Here is a 19,157-nt window from a genome sequence, read left to right on the forward strand (position 1 = left end):
AAGTATGGATGTATTAATGTGCTAATAGAGACCATTTTTCAATGCGTTGCTTGCAAAACATTTTTTTTGGGGAGTGACTTCTCATAGTTGAATAATTATTTTTAAAAATGTTCCTGATTTTTATTTTAGGTATTATTTACGTTAGCTATTAATCCAGGAATGTTTATTTTTTTGATAAAAAATTACAATTTCAAACATACAAAAATTGAATAATTTTACCGTAAATATTCATTTAGCTACGATGATTCTACCATTGGCATTTTTATTTTATTTTTTGAGACAGAGTCTCGCTCTGTCGCCAGGCTGGAGTGCAGTGGTGTGATTTCGGGTCACTGCAACCTCCGCTTCCCAGTTTCAAGCGATTCTTGTGCCTCAGCCTCCCGAGTAGCTGGGACTACAGGCGGGCGCCACCACGCCCAGCTAATTTTTGTATTTTTAGTAGAGACAGAGTTTCACCATGTTGGCCAGGATGATCTAGATCTCCTGACCTCGTGATCTGCCCGCCTCAGTCTCCCAAAGTGCTGGGATTACAGGCGTGACCACCGCGCCTGGCCAGCATTTTATTACACATACCTTTTTACCATCTCTTCACCCACCCGCCAATGCATCTTCTGTATGGACATCTTGGTTAACTCACGGCATTGGACCTTCAGTTTCATGCCTCTCCACACTGCAGGGTCCTCTACATTGTTATATTAGTCACCTTTCAAAAATACAAATCTTATCATGTAAACTGTTCCTAAAATCTTTCAATAGACCCCACAGAGTCAGAAAAACGTCCCAAAGTCCGGAATCCTGGCCCCTGCCTACCAGTCCAGTCTCATTGCTGGGTCAGCACGCCTCACCTAAGCCCCTCATTCACCGATATGGAATCAATGTTTGCAGCTGGTGTGTACTTCATTTAGAAATGGAGTTTCACTCTTGTCACCTAGGCTGGTGTGTAGTGGTGTGATCTTGGCTCACTGCAACCTCCGCCTCCTGAGTTCAAGTGATTCTCGTGCCTCAGCCTCCCGAGTAGCTGGGATTACAGACATGTGCCACTACGCCCAGTTAACCCCCTTCCCCGACTGCGACCACTCAGACGCGCCTTCCCGGGCCCCACACCCCCAAACCCCTGAGCCCTTTCGTCCACAGCTGTCTGACTACCCAGCACTCCTTCCTTTACATCACGTATGAGGACTTCGTTTCTTAACCTTTCTCACTGCTCAAAAATGCAAACTCAGACACGAGTGCGGGGCGCTGTCCGTCCTGCTCATGTCTTGTTCTCAGGGCCGCAAAGCGCAGGGGCAGAGCCCACCAGGGCCCGGCGCCGCCCGCCGCCCCCCAGGCGCGGGGAAAGGGACGGGGGTCCGGGGTCGCGGGTCCGGAGCCGCTCGGGTCGTAGGAAGTGGGGGCTTGTGGGAGTCACACGAGTGCGCGTGCACGTTAGTACGGGGCGGGCGGCGCTCATCCCAGCTCGCAGAAGCACCTGCCAGAGTTGTGCGCAGCCTTTCCTGCCCTCAACACAAGCCGTCGGCGTTCACTACTGCAGCTCATTCAGACCCCACTCTCCTACTGTCCAGGCACAGAAACGATAGTTAGGTTCCCCCTGACCGGGGACCGTACGCTGGGCCTTCCGTCCTCAACTCCTAACGGGAGACCGGCTGCCGTAAAGCTTCGCTTTGCCGACTGCTGCAAAGCGCCTTACGACTGAACCCGGAATCGACCTACGGCCAGCAGTCGTCCCCGCCCTGCTTCAAACATTTGGGTTTCAGGAGCCGGGCGGAGGTGGCTGCCGGGTGTTGGCGTTGCACGCGCGCCGTCCGAAACTCGGCGGCGGCCTCGGGGCTGCTACGGCCTCGGCGGGGGGCAGGCCCCGGCGCCCGCCCGCCTCCCGGCCTCCATCATCCCAGGGTGCACCGCGGCGGGCGCGGGCCCGCGGCCATGTTGCGGTAGTTTGTTGTTTTCTTCCTGCGGAGGCGAAGGGGCAGCTGTGGACCGCGAAACGCCCGGCCTCGCCTCTGCCTCCTGCAGCACCCTCCCTTCCCTGTCCTCCGCCACCAGTACCCGGGCCCGGACCAGGCACGTTGGCCCACCAGCTGGCTTGGTGGGCGAGGCTGAAGGCCGGGCCCCGCGAGTGCCATGGCGGCCGCCCTGGGAGCGAGCGGAGGAGCAGGCGCCGGAGGTACGTGAGGCCGCCGGGCTCGGGGGACCAGGGCTGAGCCGCGGTGGGCGGGGGTGCTGGCCGGCGGGCCTTCCCGCTTAGGAGAGGACGAGGCTCTCCCCGGCTCCGACTGTCTTTGTGTTCGGCCTATTCAGTTTTCTCCCCCGCCTTCCCTCCCTATTGTCATTATCCCTTGCTCGCTCCTCCTCTCCGCTGTGCAGATCGTACTTACCTGTGAACTTCCGTGTGTCCTCTACTTTGCAAGGCTGCCTAAAGTGTCAGGCCTATCTCTGGCGTTGGCGGGCATTAAGTGCCGAAGCCGGCCTTGTGTCCTATGGCTAGGAGAGCGCCCCCCGTCCCCCCACCGCGACAGTGTCACTTAGGGAGAGCGGGTCAGGTCGCTGTAGGGTGGGTGGTTAAGATTGTGGGGCCATCCTGACAGATTTAGATTGATTTCAAGCCCATTACAAAAACATAACAGGTGAAAAGCTTCACCTGTGTGAAGGAATGTGCGACAGTAGGCCATTTTGGAAAGAGAGATTTCTTGAGCAATAGTCTTAATAAATCCCTGTTTTAAATTAACTTATTTGTTGTCTAATAAAAACCTGTTAGTGTTTTATTTGCGTCTTGCAGAAGTGAAAACATGACACAAAAGGTTTAGATGTTGAGTCAGTTCCTTTGGATAGTTTCTCTTGTTTGCAAGCATGAACAATATTGATGAAACACCTATCTCTAAAAAATTGTGGGTAAAACTACTTTCAGGTAAAATTACATATCACTGGGGGTTTTAAAAATATGTGGAGAGATACTTGAAAGTGACGTTTTAAATGATTATTTTGAAAACTTTGAAAAGATGGTAAAATATGGATAACAAAAGCATTTGGGATTAGTTCTTACCATTGCAACGTTGAAAAGCCAGTCTAGTGTATACTCGAGAAGTATTTTTTAGTAAATGCTAGCGGATGGTTAGGTTGCAGTCATCCTGTTTAGGAATTTTGGCCCAACTATCAAAACGTTTGCTTGACAAAATGGAAAAACAAAACTACAAAGAGTAAGTGTAGGAATGTTGCTTCTGGCAATTTGATTTGTTATATGCCACTTTTCTTTCAGTTTAAATACATGTTTGCGTGCTATGTCTGAGACTTTCTAATTAAAATTTTAAAATATATAGCTCACCTGTCTTTCTGGGGGTCGGAATTACTTGTTTTATAGCATTCCCAGTGTAATCTGGAAACTCTTGGGTCAACACTCTTTTCATTAGAAAGACTAAGGTGTTATTTGTATTTTTTCTAGAGGCTGAATAATATGTGAGGACGTTATGCTGATGGCTAATGGGATATGTGCTTGTGTATTCCTTTACGTTTCTCATTTTTAATTTCTAAATTAGTAATATCACTGAGTGTAATCCAGATAAACAGGCTTTTTTGGGTCTTCAATAATTTTGAGGTCAGAAGTTTTGAGAATTGCTGTTTTAGAAGAATAAGTAGGCTTTATTCACGATGCTTTGGAGTTTTTCCTTCCATTTTGTCACAAGTGCCAGAGTTTCCTTTGCTCTTCGATTCAAACCAAACTCCTTGCCGAGGTTTGTGAGTTCTGTATGACTTAGTCCCTGCTTACCCCATCAACATGTTGTGTGATTGTTTCCCTTATCCTGGAAGTTCATCTTGGACTGTTCCTGTCCCCGCTCTTGCCAGGGCTGACTCCTGATCCAGTGGGTCTCATGCTCTTAAGGGAGGCTTTCCTTGAGAATTCATTCTTTCTGAGGAATGTCTGTCTCTTGCTCTTGTGCCTCTCTTCTTTTCATTCTGTAGCACCCTTGTTTTCTTCAGAATGTTTATCTCAATTTGTAATTTTCTTCATTTTTACTTGGTTTTTAAATCTGCCTCCCACAGTAGCCTGTAAACCTTATGAGGACAAAAATGCTGCCTGTTTTACCAGCATTCCACGTGTTCCTGGCACATAGCATGTGTTCAACAAACATTTGGTGAATGAATTAAAGAATGAAATGTTTTCTTTACAAATAGGAAATAATATAATTATATCCTAAGTTATGTTAGTCATTTCCATGTGACTTACCTGTGTAACTGATTAAAATCATGTTAGCTTAGAGAAATATTTACATTGGTAATACCTTATTGATAGCTACAGATAGCTTATTTGGCAGCTCAGTTTAGCATATTGTCTAGCACAGTGGCTTTCAAACTTTTTAAAATGGCAGCCACAGAAATGTGATTGACATGGTGATTTAGTACATACATAAAAGTTAAAAAAAAATTCATGAACAATGCTGGTCCATACTATGCCATGCACTCTAATGTTTTCTATTTCATTACAGTAAAATGCTGATTGTGACCTAGATTAATTTCACAACCCACAAAATGTTCAAGATTGTCAGTTTGAAAATCACTGGTCTCCTGTATAGTAAGTGGTTAATATTTATTGAATAAAATGGATTTTGGCTATCCATAATCTGGATAGTAAAATAGTAATATCACTGAATGTAATCCAGATAAACAGGCTTTTTTGGCTATCCATAATCTGGATAGCCAAAATGGGTACCACAAAGTGTCTATAGGAGTGTTTGCTTATTTTTTACTTTTTTTTTTTGAGACAGGGTCTTGCTTTGTTGCCCAGACGAGTGCAGTCGTATGATCATGGCTAATTGCAGCCTTGGCCTCCTGGGCTCAGTTGATTCTCCCACTTCAGCCTGCTGAGTAGCTGGAACTGCAGGTGTGCACCACCATGCCTGGCTAATTTTTGTATTTTTTGTAGAGACAGGGTTTTGCCGTGTTGCCCAGGCAGGTCTTAAACTCGGGTTCAAGTGATCTGCCCGCCTCAGCCTCTCAGAGTGCGACTATTACATGACCCACCATGCCCTGCCATGAAATATTTCAAAGGAGTCATTTGGTATTGCAGTCAAGTAGTAAGGATAGAGGAATGGAATTGCTATCCTTACTAATAACAGAGAGAATGACAACTGTTATTTATTGGAGACTGAAAACAAAAACATAAAGGCAAAAACATTTTGGGGGAAGGAACAAATAGTTTAATGAGTTTCAAGATCTTCTTAGTTCCAGTGCTTCCTTGTAAAATATAAAATAAAAAATCAGTACACAAATTGTAAAAAGCCTCCAACCTGGTAAGTGCATTATCTCGCTTAAGATTTACAACAGCATTCTTGGGCCTTAGCGAATCTAATTTTATAGGGGAGGTGAAAAAATGGGTGCTTGTAAATTTTTTGTTTTCTAGTCGATTCTTAGAAATAAAAAGTTTCAATGGAAAATTTCAAACACACCCAGTAGTAGAATAATGAACCCACATACCCATCATCTAGTACCACTTTTGTGTATTTCAAACCCCAGGCTGGTAAAATTTTATAGCAAGATACACTGCTGGGATGAGTTAAGACTTTAGATACTAAACCAGTTATCTTAATTTACATTTGAGAGTAAACTCGCCCAGAAACATTCAGCCGCCTAACTGTTAAGAAAGGGAAGTAGATTCGAATTTAGGTCTTTTGACTTCTAGTTCAGTGTTCCTTCCACTGTGTCAGTATGTAGTAAGGCGGGAAAAGTATGAAGCATGGTGCAGAAGGTTTTTGTTCGAAATTGTGAAAGTGAAACAAGTTTTAGTACTTCAACAGGTAAAATTTACCTGGTAGGACATTTTTGGAGCATTTTAATCACTAATAGTGCTGATAAATGAGATATTTTCATAACGATAATTATGTGTGTATAGCCATTTAATTCTTTTTTTTTTTCCTTCAAGAAAATCTTTCATGCTTAATTTCTTAGCTTCAATCAAGAGAGTTTGAGGAGTGGGGAAAAAATAGCCTCTCTCATTTCAGCCATGAGTACTTTTAGCATTTCTTGTAGGGCAGGTGTACTAATGACAAAGTCCCTTAGGTCATACCTGGGGATATAATTTTTTGAATGGCAGTTTGTCAGATAAGTAATTCTTGGTTGACAATTGTTATCTTTCAGCATATTAAATATTTCATCCTATCACCTTCTGGCTTCCATAGTTTCTAATGAGAAATTGTTAATCTTGTGGAGGATCCTTTGTACATGACATGCCACTTCTCTCTTGGTGTATTCAAGATCCTCTTTGTCTTTGACTTTAGATAGTGTGATCATAATGTGTCTCGGTGTGGGTCTCCAAATTTATTCTGCTTGGAGTGGTGAACTTTTTGAATATGTAGGTTCATGTCTTTCACCAAATTTGGAAGCTTTTTATTTTTTTCTCCAATTCTTTTTCCTGGTACTCTATTTTCTCCTTTTGGGACTCCCATAATGCATAGATTGGTACTTTTAATGATGTCCCCCTGTTTTTTAAGGCTCTTTATTTTTGTTCCTCTGCTCCTTAGACTGGATAATTTCAATATTTTCCTGTTTCTTCACCTGTAGCACCCTTGTTTTCTTCAGAACGTTTATCTTAATTTGTAATTTTCTTTACTTATTTACTTGTTTTTTAAATCTGCCTCCCACAGTAGCCTGTAAGCCTCATGAGGACAAAAAATGCCATCTGTTTTGCCATGCATTCCAAATGTTCCTGGCACATAGCATGTGTTAAACAAATACTTGGTGAATGAATTAAAGAATGACATGTTTTCTGTATGATTCTGAAAAATTATCTATAATTGTATCCTAATGTATGTTAGTTCCACATGATTTACCTGTGTAACTGATTAAATCATGTTAACTTGATTTTTTCAGTTCCCTCAGTTTTGGGACTGAAAATTGGACATTTTAAATACTGTGATGTGGAAATTTGGGAAGTCACAATGTCCCCGCTTTTCTGGGTTTGCTGTTTCTTCTTGTGGGCTTCAGTTGTCTGGTTTTTTATGACTTGCGAAATGAAAAGAGACTCTATTTCTTGTCTCTTGTGGTCACTGATGTCTCCGTTGTGTTGTGTCATTGCCCAGCCAGTGATCTGATGGAGATGTCCTCAAGTGACTGGAGCTACAAATAAAACAAAACCCAAACCACAAAACAAACAAAAACTCCTGTGCTCACAGGTAGCTGAGGTTACTTCCTTGCTCATGCAGGCCACTTACCACCCCCCCCTTAGCCTCACCTTCTGCATATTCGGAACGCAAAGATCAGCCAGAGGTTAAATCTAGGGTTCTTTCGAGTTGTTTTCTGAGCATGTGCCCAGCCTTCAGCGTGTGCATGGTCTTGTCTTCCAGATTTCCCAGTATACATGGGAGCCCTCAACACTCTCATTCCTTCATATATTTTCCTCCTCAGCCTCTTCTTTCCCAGGCTTTTCAGTTTGTGTGTTGCTTACCTTGTCCATCGTCCCTTGCCCCAGGTGACCGTGGTTAGTGGATGTCTATAAATGCTTTTGACAAGCACTGCCTGGTTGCTGCTGTAGCCCTGAGAGAGTTCTGAGGGGGTGATCTCTGAGCTGATGCCTCAGAGAACCACCAGACAGGTCACAATGCACAATCACAATTTTTTGAGGGCAGGTTCTTACCCCTTTAGCATCACTGTGCCGGGAACACTGACTACCATCCCCACTGCTGCCTCTGAGCTGCGAAATGCTTTCCGTGCGTCTGTTGTGATTATGAGTTCTTTCCCTGTTCTTTAATCTCTTAATGTAATGTATTGATAGACTTCCCGTGCTGAACTAAGCATGCATTCTGGGGTTCAAAATCTTGATCTGCACATTTTGTTCTTTTTAATATACTGTTGGATTTCATTTTAGGATTTATTTGTGATCATAAGGGAGACTGACTTATTGTCTTCTTCCTTGGTATTTCTGTGTACATTTGTGCTGTCCTTTTATTTATGGTATGTTGATTTTTAGAATGAGTTGTGAAATTTTTTGGGACAGTGTAAAAATCTCTTGTTGACTGTGGAAGAACTCTTTTCTCCAGAGCCATTTGGGTCTGGTTCCCTTTAAAAAAGTTATCTTTTCAATTTTCTGTATTATTATTGATTTATTTAGTTTTATAAGATGAAAAGTAAATTGCGATCATTTAAGTTTTCCTAGAAAAATTATTCTTTATGTTCAGATTTCCACATTGATACAGAGTTAAGCAGTGCCATAGCTTCTTTTTTGTTGTTGTTGTTGTTTTGTTTTGAGACGGAGTCTTGCTCTATCTCCCAGGCAGGCTGGAGTGTAGTAGTGGTGTGATCTCGGCTCACTGCAACCTCCGCCTGTTGGGTTCAAGCGATTCTTCTGCCTCAGCCTCCCAAGTAGCTGGGATTACAGGCACATGATACCACACCCAGCTAATTTTTGTATTTTTAGTAGAGACGGGGTTTCACCATGTTGACCAGGCTGGTCTGGAACTCCTGACCTCAGGTGATCTGCCTGCCTCGGTCTCCCAAAGTGCTAGGATTACAGGCATGAGCCACTGCGCCCGACCCACAGCTTCTTAAGTGTGTGTGTTGAAGGTGAATTTTTTGAGACTGAGACTGCTCAGTTTGAAGGAATTTTTAATTTTCACAACTTGATTGGTGGTTTGGTTGGGTTCAGAATTTTAGGTTTGAGTTCCTTTTTGTAAGATTTTTGGCGGTATTGCTGTGTTTTCTGGCATCCAGATCTGTTCTTGAGAAGTCTGAGGACATTCTGATTCCGAATCATTTTTATGTGACCTTTTTTCATTTTAGAAGTTTTTAACAACATTTTCTCCCCTTTGTTTGACATTTCATCCCTTACACTTAAACTCAGCCATTTAGAAGGCTGTATGGCTAGGCTGGGAGGTGGAGATTGTAGTGAGCCAAGATTGCGCTACTGCACTCCAGCCTGGGCAACAGAGGGAAACTCTGTCTTACCAAAAAAAAAAAAAAAAAAAGAGGGTCTAGGTTCCTGGGAAAAGAAATGAGTGTCAGTTCCTGTAGATTTTAAGTCATAATGGGAACATCCAGGAGGCTGAGCTCAGCTCATGTGTCTCTTCCTGGCTACCCAGGTTGATAGAGCAAGCCTTTATAACCCGTAATAGAAGGGGTTCTATCTTGTATCAAGCAAGACTTCTGTTATGATTAATTTTTAAACCCTGAATGAAGAAAGTTCGTTGAAAGACAAACAAATGACCAATGAGCACTATACTTCATAAACAAAAAGTTCATTTTAGGGAGAACCTGTCCTGCGGCCCATGTAACAACATAAGAGATTTTTAAGACAGTGACTACAGATTATTTCTAAAGCAACATGGTATAGGAATGCTTTCTGAAAATTTGGCTTGGCTGCTCAGAACTTAATAGTTATACTGTAAGGCTCATATGTTCACTTAGAAAGTTATTGAACATCACCTGATTTCTAGTTAATATTTAAATAAAGGATCTGGATTTCTTCATCTATAAAATAAGGAATTTTGACTACTAGTGATTTGAACTAGGAACATACTATACATGAGTGTGATACTGAGGAGAAAGAAAGTTGAGAACTTTTGGGATACAAAGGTCAGCAAACTTTTTCTGTGAAGGGTCAAATAGTAAATATTTTAGGCTTGCAGGGCAGATGGGTTTTGTTGGAAGCACTGAACTCTGCCATTTACCTCGAAAGCAGCCATGGACATAGACAATATATGCCTAAATTGGAATAGCTATGTTCCATTAAAAGCTTATTTACATAGATGGGTGGTAGCTAAATTTGGGCAGAAACAGGTGGCAGGCCCTGCTTGGCCCATGGGCTTTGGTTTGCTGACCCTTAGATTAGATAATTGCTAGAACTCTATCGCAAGCTAATAGTCTATATGGTGTCTAATCCAAGTCCAGGATTCTGGAAAAGAAGAAGAAATAGAATGGTAAGTAAAAGTTTGTAACTGTAGATGTCTAATTGCTGCATGATAGAGAATTATGGAAATTTGGTGGATATCTTCAGTCTTGAAGGAAAATTGATTCCCCTGTTAAAATGGAATGTCTTGTACAATGTTTAGCCCTTAGAAGGAGATTTTCCAGGTAAGGAGGGCATTGACCTCTTTCGTTTTGCTCAGTTAATCTTTTACTCCTTGGCTTTCATGGATACGCTGTTTTTCCTTTAAAGTTCTGGACTAATGTGGACACATTTCTTCTTGGTTTATATTTAGTGTGACTGCTATGAACTGGAACTTTAAAAAGGATTTGTCTGTATTCTAAAGAAAAACAGGGAAATGACTCAGAATATATTAAGAATACAAAGAGGCTGTACAGGGTTCTTGTGCTAGCTTGCCCTATAAATTTTGAGTCATTATTTCACTTAGCGCAATGTCTTCAGGGTTCATCAGTGTTGTAGCATGTGTCAGAACTTCCTTTTTAAGGCTAAATAATATTCCAATATGTATCTATGCTACTTTTTTTTTTTTTTTAATCATATATCCTTCAATAGACTCTTGAGTTGCTTCCACCTTTTGGGTATTGTAAGTAATACTAATGTGAGCCTGAGTATATTAATACGTCTTCAAGTGTCTGTTTTTAGTTCTTTAGAGTGTATACCCAGAAATGGAATTGTCACACCAGTCCTTGGATTTAGGGGCCAGTCTTAATCCAGAATGACTTCGTTTTAACTAATTACCTCTGCATAGATTCTATTTCTAAATAAGGCCACATTCTAAGGTTCTGGTGGACATGCCCTTTTGGGGGGTGCTGTGGTATGATTAAAAAATGAATATTTTTTTCTGCCCTGGTTCCCTGGGCAGAACTTTGGAAACCCTTTGAATTTACTATATTTTCTATGCTAATGAGATGGCTTATAGCAGGGGTGGGGGCCCTAGATAGCTTTGGGGTGGGGGCTTGTCAGAAAAACTAACCCCATGTTAAGAGGGTTAGAATGTTCAGCCTCAACCCCCAGCCTCCCTCGAGGGGAGAGGGGCTGAAGATTGGTTGTAATCACCATTAGTCAGTGTAATCGTTGGGTTTAGGGAACTTCTGAGTTGGTGAGCACCTCCTCGTGCTAGGAGGGTGGTACACCCTGACCCCTCAGACTAGCCCTGTGTTGCTCTTCATCTGGCTCTTCATTTGTATCCTTTATAATAAACTGTAATAGTAAGTACAGTGTTTTCTTGAGTCCTGTGAATTGTTATAGTAATAGCAATGGGTGGAGGTGTGATAACCCCAGCATTTCTAGACTTTAGCCAGGGATAAGTGTGAGTAGCCTGGGCACCTCGTTGCAGTTGGCATCTGAAGTGGGACAGCTTTGTGAAACTGAGTCCTTAATCTGTGGGGCCTGCCCTAACTCCAGATGATTAGTGTTAGGATTGAGTGGAATTGTTGGTGTTGCAGTATGATTGTGCAATTTAGTACAGTCAGCAAGTCAAACTTTTAAAAAATATTGCAAAAGATGGCTGAGTGAAGTGTAATAATACAAATGCAGCATTTTAAAAACCAAACTAATTAACTTCTACCCCACCCTCAAACAAACCAGCACATGTATCCGTCAATCCACAGCTAATATTCCAGTTTCAAAATGCTGATGTTTTCATTGACTTCTCCTTCCTTGTTATTTTCAGTCAGTCAACATGCCTTGGAATTTCTAAATTGACAGTTTCTAGTTCATGAATTTGTCTTATTCTCCCCTCTGTTTCTGCGCTGCGATGCTCACCACATTTTTTTTCCCTTAATGGTTGGTTTTTATTTTGTTTTACCATTGTTTATGTTTTAGCGATTAGTTAGTTCTTGCTTCTTGCTACTAGATTACCCTTTCTAAACTGGGGTTGTGTTGCATATGAAGTATAGCTTTCTCACGTTGCTTTTCTAGTGATGCCCCAAATCTTTACCACCTTTTCTTTCTGACTACTTCTGTCAATGAGTATGTCAACTTACCTGAACTCCTCGCTGTGCTCTAGGCTCGTGAGCACTTCTTAGCCTCTGTGCTGTTATTTCCCTGGAATGCCCATCTACTTGACAAAAATACAGTCATCGTGAGCCTTCATCTCAGTTATTACCTAGTGTGTCAAACCAGACTTGATTTCCCCATCCGTCATCACTTTGTATGTATTTTTTGTTTTGGAATCTTTACTCAAATTTCAGTCATTCCGTTAATTTAAATTCGTTTGCTTTTTTGCTGTTAAATTTACATAATGTGAAATTTAATACTTCATTAAAAATATTATATGTTGTCCTGTTTTAATAATTTTATTTGTCCACACATTATGTGTTCACCTGTGTGCACGGATAAACATTGGTGGTGATGTTCTCCTAGTTGTAATTGTTTTTATCAGAGAAATTTGGGATGATTTTAATATCTTTGTACTTTTAGGTATTGCAATAATATTTCATAATGATCATGTATTAGTCTAGTATAGATAATCAAGCTATTACGTTAATAAATGAGTGTTTTAAAAGTTTAAGGAAGAATAAAGAGGACCATAAATCCATAATTAATTCTTTGTGAAGAGATAACTACCATTATAGCAGTTTGGCTTATATCCTGGGCACACGTGTACACATATATTTTACATACACAATGGCCATACCATATTGTATGATCCCCTCCATGATATTATTGGGGGTATTTTTTCATGTCAGGAAACATAGTTTGACTTTAAAATTCTTATTGCTGCCTAATGTGTAACTACATGACTGTACTTTTATTTGACCTCTCTGCTCTGGCTTTTTTTGTTGGGCATTTGGTTTATTTCTACTTTTTCCAATTAATGGAACAATTCTTGATGAACATCCTTGTACATACTACCTTTGTTCACTCAATGATGAACAGTATTTCTCAAAGTCTTGGGAGTCCCCAAGACTGTTTCAGAGTGTCTGTGAAGTCAAACTATTTTCATAATGGTATTAAGGCAGTTTGCCTTTTTTTACCGTGCTGACATTTGCATCAGTGTTGCAAAAGTAATGGTGGGTACATTCTCTGGTGGTTTAACGTTAAGGCAGTGGCAAGTATTTAATTAAATCTTGATCCTAGAGTGCATTTAAAAAATATTTGTGACAAATAGGAAACATATGCATAAAGGACTTCTGTTTCGTCATGAAGTATAACAGTTGTCTTCAGGAAAAATTCCTGTCCAGCTGGCAGGGTAGTGTGCACCTGTATTCTCAGCGACTTGGAGGCTGAGGCAGGAAGATCACTTGAATCCAGGAGTTCAGTCCAGTCTGGGTAACATTACAAGACCCCGTCTCTTTAAAAAAAAAAAAAAAAAAAAAAAAAAGGTACTTGTTCAACTTAATAGTGAGGTGCGCTGGCTTTTCTTATTTTTTCTGTAGAATATCATTTTTACTTGAAAGGACAATTGACAGACTGTGGTTATTCAGATTTTTGTGCTTGGCATATAGATTCTTGAAAATGAAGTGAGCCTGTCACTTCTAGTAAAACAGTGTACGTTATTTGTTGCCAATGATAACATGTAAGTTTTCAGACAAAAATGAGAATTTTGGAATACTTGTATTTGATACTGTGAGGTTGAGAACTTCCCAGCACTTGAAGACTTTCCTGATGAGATTCGTGATGTTATTAACCAGTGTGATTTTTTTATATTGGATAATGAAATGTGTTAGCATTTGGAGTACTACATGAATCAGGGAACCAGTGTTTTCAAAATGACCACTGCATGGTGGCACAAAATCATGGTTAAAGGTCCAATAACAGTGCAAGACATGCTTGTTCTTTAACATAAGAGGGTATGAAATATCAGATTCTGCATTGCAGCCGATCTTTAAGAAATGGCCACTTTTTGATTATTAGTGTAGTATCAAAGAAGAATATCTGAAATTGTTTGAAAAGACAAAGTACTTCTTTTTACAACTATGTATCTATTTGGAGTCGGATTTCTTTCATGTATTTCAGTCAAAAAATATATCGAATGAGACTTGTCTCAGGAAAAAATATATATATATCACAGGAGATTGAATGCAGAAGCAGATAGAATTCAGCTGTTTTCTATAAAGTCAGATGTTAAAGAGTTTTGGAAAACTGTAAAAAATATTTGTTTTATAGACTTTTTGTCATTAAAATATGTCGCATTAACATGTAATACTGGTTTGTTTCTTAAGTTTTACTCTATTCTCTTTAAAATTATAGTCAGCCCAGTTTGTACCAGCTGACTCTTACCTCATTTCCCGTCTTCTTTACCCTCCTGCTCTAGTCTTTTCCAATAAAGGCCTTAAGTTACGTACCATATATTAATTTATTGGGATTACTGTTTGTCTTTTCTTACTAGAATGTAACCTACACAGGGTGAAGATTTTTTTTTTTTGGTATGTCAGGTGTCTAGAACAGTGCCTGGCATATATTACGTGGTCAAGAAGTAGTTGTTGAGTGAAGGATACAGGTTTCATGACCCTTCAGTTCTATTCATATTTTCTGCTTATCTTGCATTCTCCGATTTTGGAATGATTTCAACAGCCACTTTCCTTAGCTGTTTTATGGTGTCTCTCCTTTGGGAAAATACTTTAATTATTTTTGATGATCCTGGCCTCTAATTTTGGCTTTTGTGGATTTAACTCTGAAATTTCCAGAAAGTGCTGTGTAGCACGATGGCAGTTAAATTTCCTTCCGGAGGTCCTGCACTGACGCACAGTGTGAGATGAACACAGGGATTCCTAACCCTAGCTGTCCGTCAGAATTAGTGGGAGCTTTAAAAAGCAGAAAGAGGCCAGAATCAAAAATCAGTGAGGAGGCCAGAGATTATATACTTGCTACAAGGTTAGGTGATTGCTATTAGCTAACCTGGCAAAAAGATGTTCTCATTTCAGCGGAATTGGATGCTGTTTTTTTTCCTCCTTTTTTCTTGTTTTGGTCTCACTATTTTGGCCAGGCTGGAGTGCAGTGGCCATGCACAGGCATGAGCATGGCACACTACAGCTTCAAATTTCTGACCTCAAGCAGTCCTCCCTTCTCAGGCTCCGAAGTAGCTAGGGCAACAGGCTCCAGCCACTGTACCCAGTGGATGCTCTAATTAATTAGCAATGGCTGCCATGGATGATTGTGATTAAGTACTGTTTCCCTCGCTGTGTCTTAATGAGAAAAAAGCCACAAGCCAAATTTTTAGCTTATAAAATATTGGGACTTTGGTTATGTTTTCATGGATAGAGAATGCTCCTTGTTTTCATGAAGCATGACTTTTGATGTTTTTAAATTGATTAGAACTATTTTTTGGCCTAACATGTATCAGGGACAGTGCATCCTGTACATTTAAAAATAATGTATATTTTGCACTTATTGGTCCAAGTACCCTGTATTTGTTAGTTCTAATTGATTTATAGTATTTGAGTCCTCTGTATCCTTATTAATCTTTTACCTGGACTTCATATTTGTTGAGAGTAGGGTGTTGAATTCTCGATAAGTATTAATGTAGAGCAGTGTCTTTCTCCCTTCATTTTTGTCAGCATTTGCTACGTGAATTTTGGTGTTCTGTTTCAGTGCATATATGTTTATAATTGTTATATCTTGATGAATTGACCCTTTGGTTGGTATACAGTATTCTTTCTTTTTGAAACAATTTTGAATTTAAAAATCTATTTTATCTGATACTAGTGTAACTGCCAGTTGCCTTTTGGTTACTATTTGCATGAAATATCTTTTTCCATCATTTCACTTTCAATTTATTAGTGTCTTTGGGTCTAAAGTGAGTCTCTAATAGGCAGCATATAGTTGGATTTTTTTTTTGAGACGGAGTCTCACTCTGTTGCCCAGGCTGGAGTGCAGTGGTGTGATCTCAGCCCACTGCAACCTCTGCCTCCCGGGTTCAAGCGATTCTCCTGCCTCAACCTCCTGAGTAGCTGGGTTTATAGGCACGCGCCACCAAGCCTGGCTAATTTTTATATTTTTAGTAGAGACGGGGTTTCACCATCTTGGTCAGGTTGGTCTCAAACTCCTGACCTCGTGATCCACCGGCGTTGGCCTCCCAAAGTGCTGGGATTATAGGCGAGAGCCACCGCACCTGGCTGTTTGTTTGTTTTTAATCCACTCTGCTAGTCTGTGATGTGACAGAAGATAGTCAAGTGGGAAATGCCAGATGCCGGTCCTTCCAGTGGAACAACTATTGACCTGGCAAGAACTGTTGGGAGCAACCGTTTTGGAACTTTGGAACCTAACATTGGTTTTCATCACTGATGAGCTGGTACAGAGGTTCTCTCTGTTATTTTCATCCCCCTCCGCTGAAGCAGTTTCTCTTTCGGCTTTGTTCATTTTTCCTTTTTATTGGATGCAGGCATTTAAGGAAATCTACCAGGTCACTAGTTGATTAGGGAGATAACAGAAGAGAGACTTCAGTGACCACACTTAAGAAAGGAATATAATAAATAGTAGTTTTAAAAAGCCATTAAACAGATGGACAGCAACCTTCATTGTGTAACAGCAGCAACTCTGGGGAAGAATCTGGTTTCTAGAGTTACTACATTGCAATGTACAAAATATCCAGTTTTAAATAGTAAATAGTAAATAAAATATTACATTGTATACAAAGAAGCCTGAAAGTATGGCACATTCATAGGAGAAAAAGAAATAGAGGCCGGGCGCGGTGGCTCAAGCCTGTAATCCCAGCACTTTGGGAGGCCGAGACGGGCAGATCACGAGGTCAGGAGATGGAGACCATCCTGGCTAACCCGGTGAAACCCCGTCTCTACTAAAAATACAAAAAACTAGCCGGGCGAGGTGGCGGGCGCCTGTAGTCCCAGCTACTCGGGAGGCTGAGGCAGGAGAATGGCATAAACCCGGGAGGCGGAGTTTGCAGTGAGCTGAGATCCGGCCACTGCACTCCAGCCTGGGCGACAGAGCGAGACTCCGTCTCAAAAAAAAGAAATAGAAACCACCCACAAGGATACCCAGACATTGGATTTACTAGACAGATGCTTTAACCTTCTTAAATACGCTTAAAGTGCTTTAGGAAACTGTGAACCAAAAAACTAAAGGAAATCTGGAGAGTGATATATGAAGAAGTAGAGAATATTAATAAAGAAATTATTAGAAGGAAACAACTTCTGGAACTCAAAAGTACAGTAGCTAAAGTAAGCTCTTTAGAGAGGATCAATAGCAGATTTAAGCAAGCAGAAGAATCAGCAAACTTGAAGGTCAATTGAGATGATCCCGTTGGAAGAGCAGAATGATAAAACAATACGTAAAAATGAACAGAGTCTAAAAGACCTATGGGACACCACCAAGTGTACTTATATACACATAGGAGACCCACAAGAGCAAGAAATTGACAGAAAAAAAATTTGAGGAAATAATGGCTTAAAATTGCCAAATTCATAAACAAATATATAGATAAAAGATAGAATCTGTACATCTAAGTATACCACACACTGGATATATTAAAACAACAGAAATTTATTCACAGGTCAGGAGACCAGAAGTCCATATTAATGTACCAGCAGGGCCACACTCCCTGTGAAGCCTCTAGGGGAGAATCCTTTGCCTCTTCCAGCTTTTGGTGGCTTCCTGCATTCCTTGGCTTACGGCAGCATAACTCAAGTCTTTGGCTTCACATGACCTTTCTCCTCTGTGTGTGTCTGTTTGTACCCAAATCTCTGTTTCCTTATGTAGATATCAGTCATCATTGAATTTAGTGCCCTCTTTAATATCCAGTGTGATCTCATCCTAACTTGATTACGCCTGTAAATAGCTTTTTAAGTTTTAGAGACAGGTGCTTGCTCTTTTGCCCAGGCTAGACTATAGTGAGTCAGTCATAGCTGACTATACCCTCTGCCTCCTGGGCTCAAGCAGTCCTCCCACTGCAACCTCCTGAATGGCTGAGGCTGCAGGTGTACACCACCACACCCAACTAATTTTTAAAGTTTTTTTGTAGAGATAGGATCTGGATATATTGCCCAGGCTGGTCTTGAACTCCTGGCCTCAAGCGACTACCTTGGCCTCCCTAAGTTTTGGGATTACAGGCATGAGTCATTATGCTTTGCCTTGTTTCTAAATAAAATCACATTCACAGGTGGCAGAAGGAGTGGTAAGACTTAAGCGTGTATTTTTTCGGGGGGACACAATTCAACAGTTAGAAGCAATTCTGCTATAAACAAATTTCTTCCTGTTTTGTTCATGTGTGAATGTCTTTATTTCACCTTAATTTTTGAAAGATCGTGTTGGTGGATTTAGGTCTCTTTCTTTGAGCACTTTGAATAGGTCATCTAGCTAAGTAGCCTCTGGCTACTTCCGTTTTGACGGAGAAACAACTATTGCAGTTCCGTTGTAGGTGATGAGTCATTTTTGTTTTGGTGCTCTCAAGGTTTTTTTCCTGTGTCTTTGGCTTTGAAACATTTTGACTATGTTGCGTGTGTTTGTGAATCTCTGAGTTTATTATCGTTTGAGTTTGTCAAGCCTTCTGGATGTGTAGATATTTTCCAGTACATTTTGGAAGTGGTCAGCCATTATTTCTTTGAGTATTTTTTCCTACTCCTGTCTGTCCTCTCCTTCTGGTGCTGCTCCCATTACACATATATTGTTGTGCCTCCTAAAGGCCTCACATTTCTTTGAGGCTGGGTTCAGTTTTCATTTTCTGATTTCTGTTCTTTGGATTATGTCATCTCTGTTGATCTGTTTTCAAGTTTACTAATTCTTCTGCCAGTTCACATCTACTGAGCCCCTCTAATGAATTCATTTCAGTTATTTTTCAATTTCAGAATTTCTATTTGGTTTTTAAAAATAATTTCTGTCTCTTCCTGTCTCTCTCTCTCTGTGTGTGTGTGTGTGTGTGTGTGTGTATGTTTTTTTTTTTTTTGAAACGGAGTCTCACTTTGTCGCCAGCTGGAATGCAGTGGTGCAATCTCCGCTCACTGCAATCTCCACCTCCCCGGTTCAAGCCATTCTCCTGCCTCAGCCTCCCGAGTAGCTGGGATTACAGGCACACATCACCACACCCACCTAATTTTTGTATTTTTAGTAGAGACAGGTTTCATCGTGTTGGCCAGCATGGTCTTGATCTCTTGACCTCGTGATCCGCCTGCCTTGGCCTCCCAAAGGGTTTTTTTTTTTTTTTTTTTTTTTTTTTTTTTTTTTTAAGACAGAGTCTTGCTCTGTGGCCCAGGCTGGAGTGCAGTGGTGTGGTCTCAGCTCATTGCAACCTCTGCCTCTTGGGTTCAAGCAATTCTCTTGCCTCAGCCTCCCGAGTAGCTGGGATTACAGGTGT

The 19,157-nt window shown here is 41.0% G+C and overlaps 1 protein-coding gene across 10 annotated transcripts in view; it reads left to right on the forward strand.

The window, feature by feature from the left end:
- The first annotated feature begins 1,905 nt into the window (after positions 1–1,905).
- RBM33 (RNA binding motif protein 33) overlaps positions 1,906–19,157 on the forward strand; it is a 134,490-nt gene continuing 117,238 nt past the window's right edge. For all 10 annotated transcript variants that reach the window (XM_015135358.3, XM_015135359.3, XM_015135364.3 and 7 more), the window contains exon 1: positions 1,906–2,164. In XM_015135358.3, the coding sequence (XP_014990844.3) occupies positions 2,122–2,164 (43 nt within the window). In that variant the 5' untranslated portion in view covers positions 1,906–2,121. The remainder of the gene's footprint in view (positions 2,165–19,157) is intronic.

This window comes from Macaca mulatta, chromosome 3, assembly GCF_049350105.2.
Source record: "Macaca mulatta isolate MMU2019108-1 chromosome 3, T2T-MMU8v2.0, whole genome shotgun sequence".
Taxonomy (NCBI): Eukaryota; Metazoa; Chordata; class Mammalia; order Primates; family Cercopithecidae; genus Macaca; species Macaca mulatta.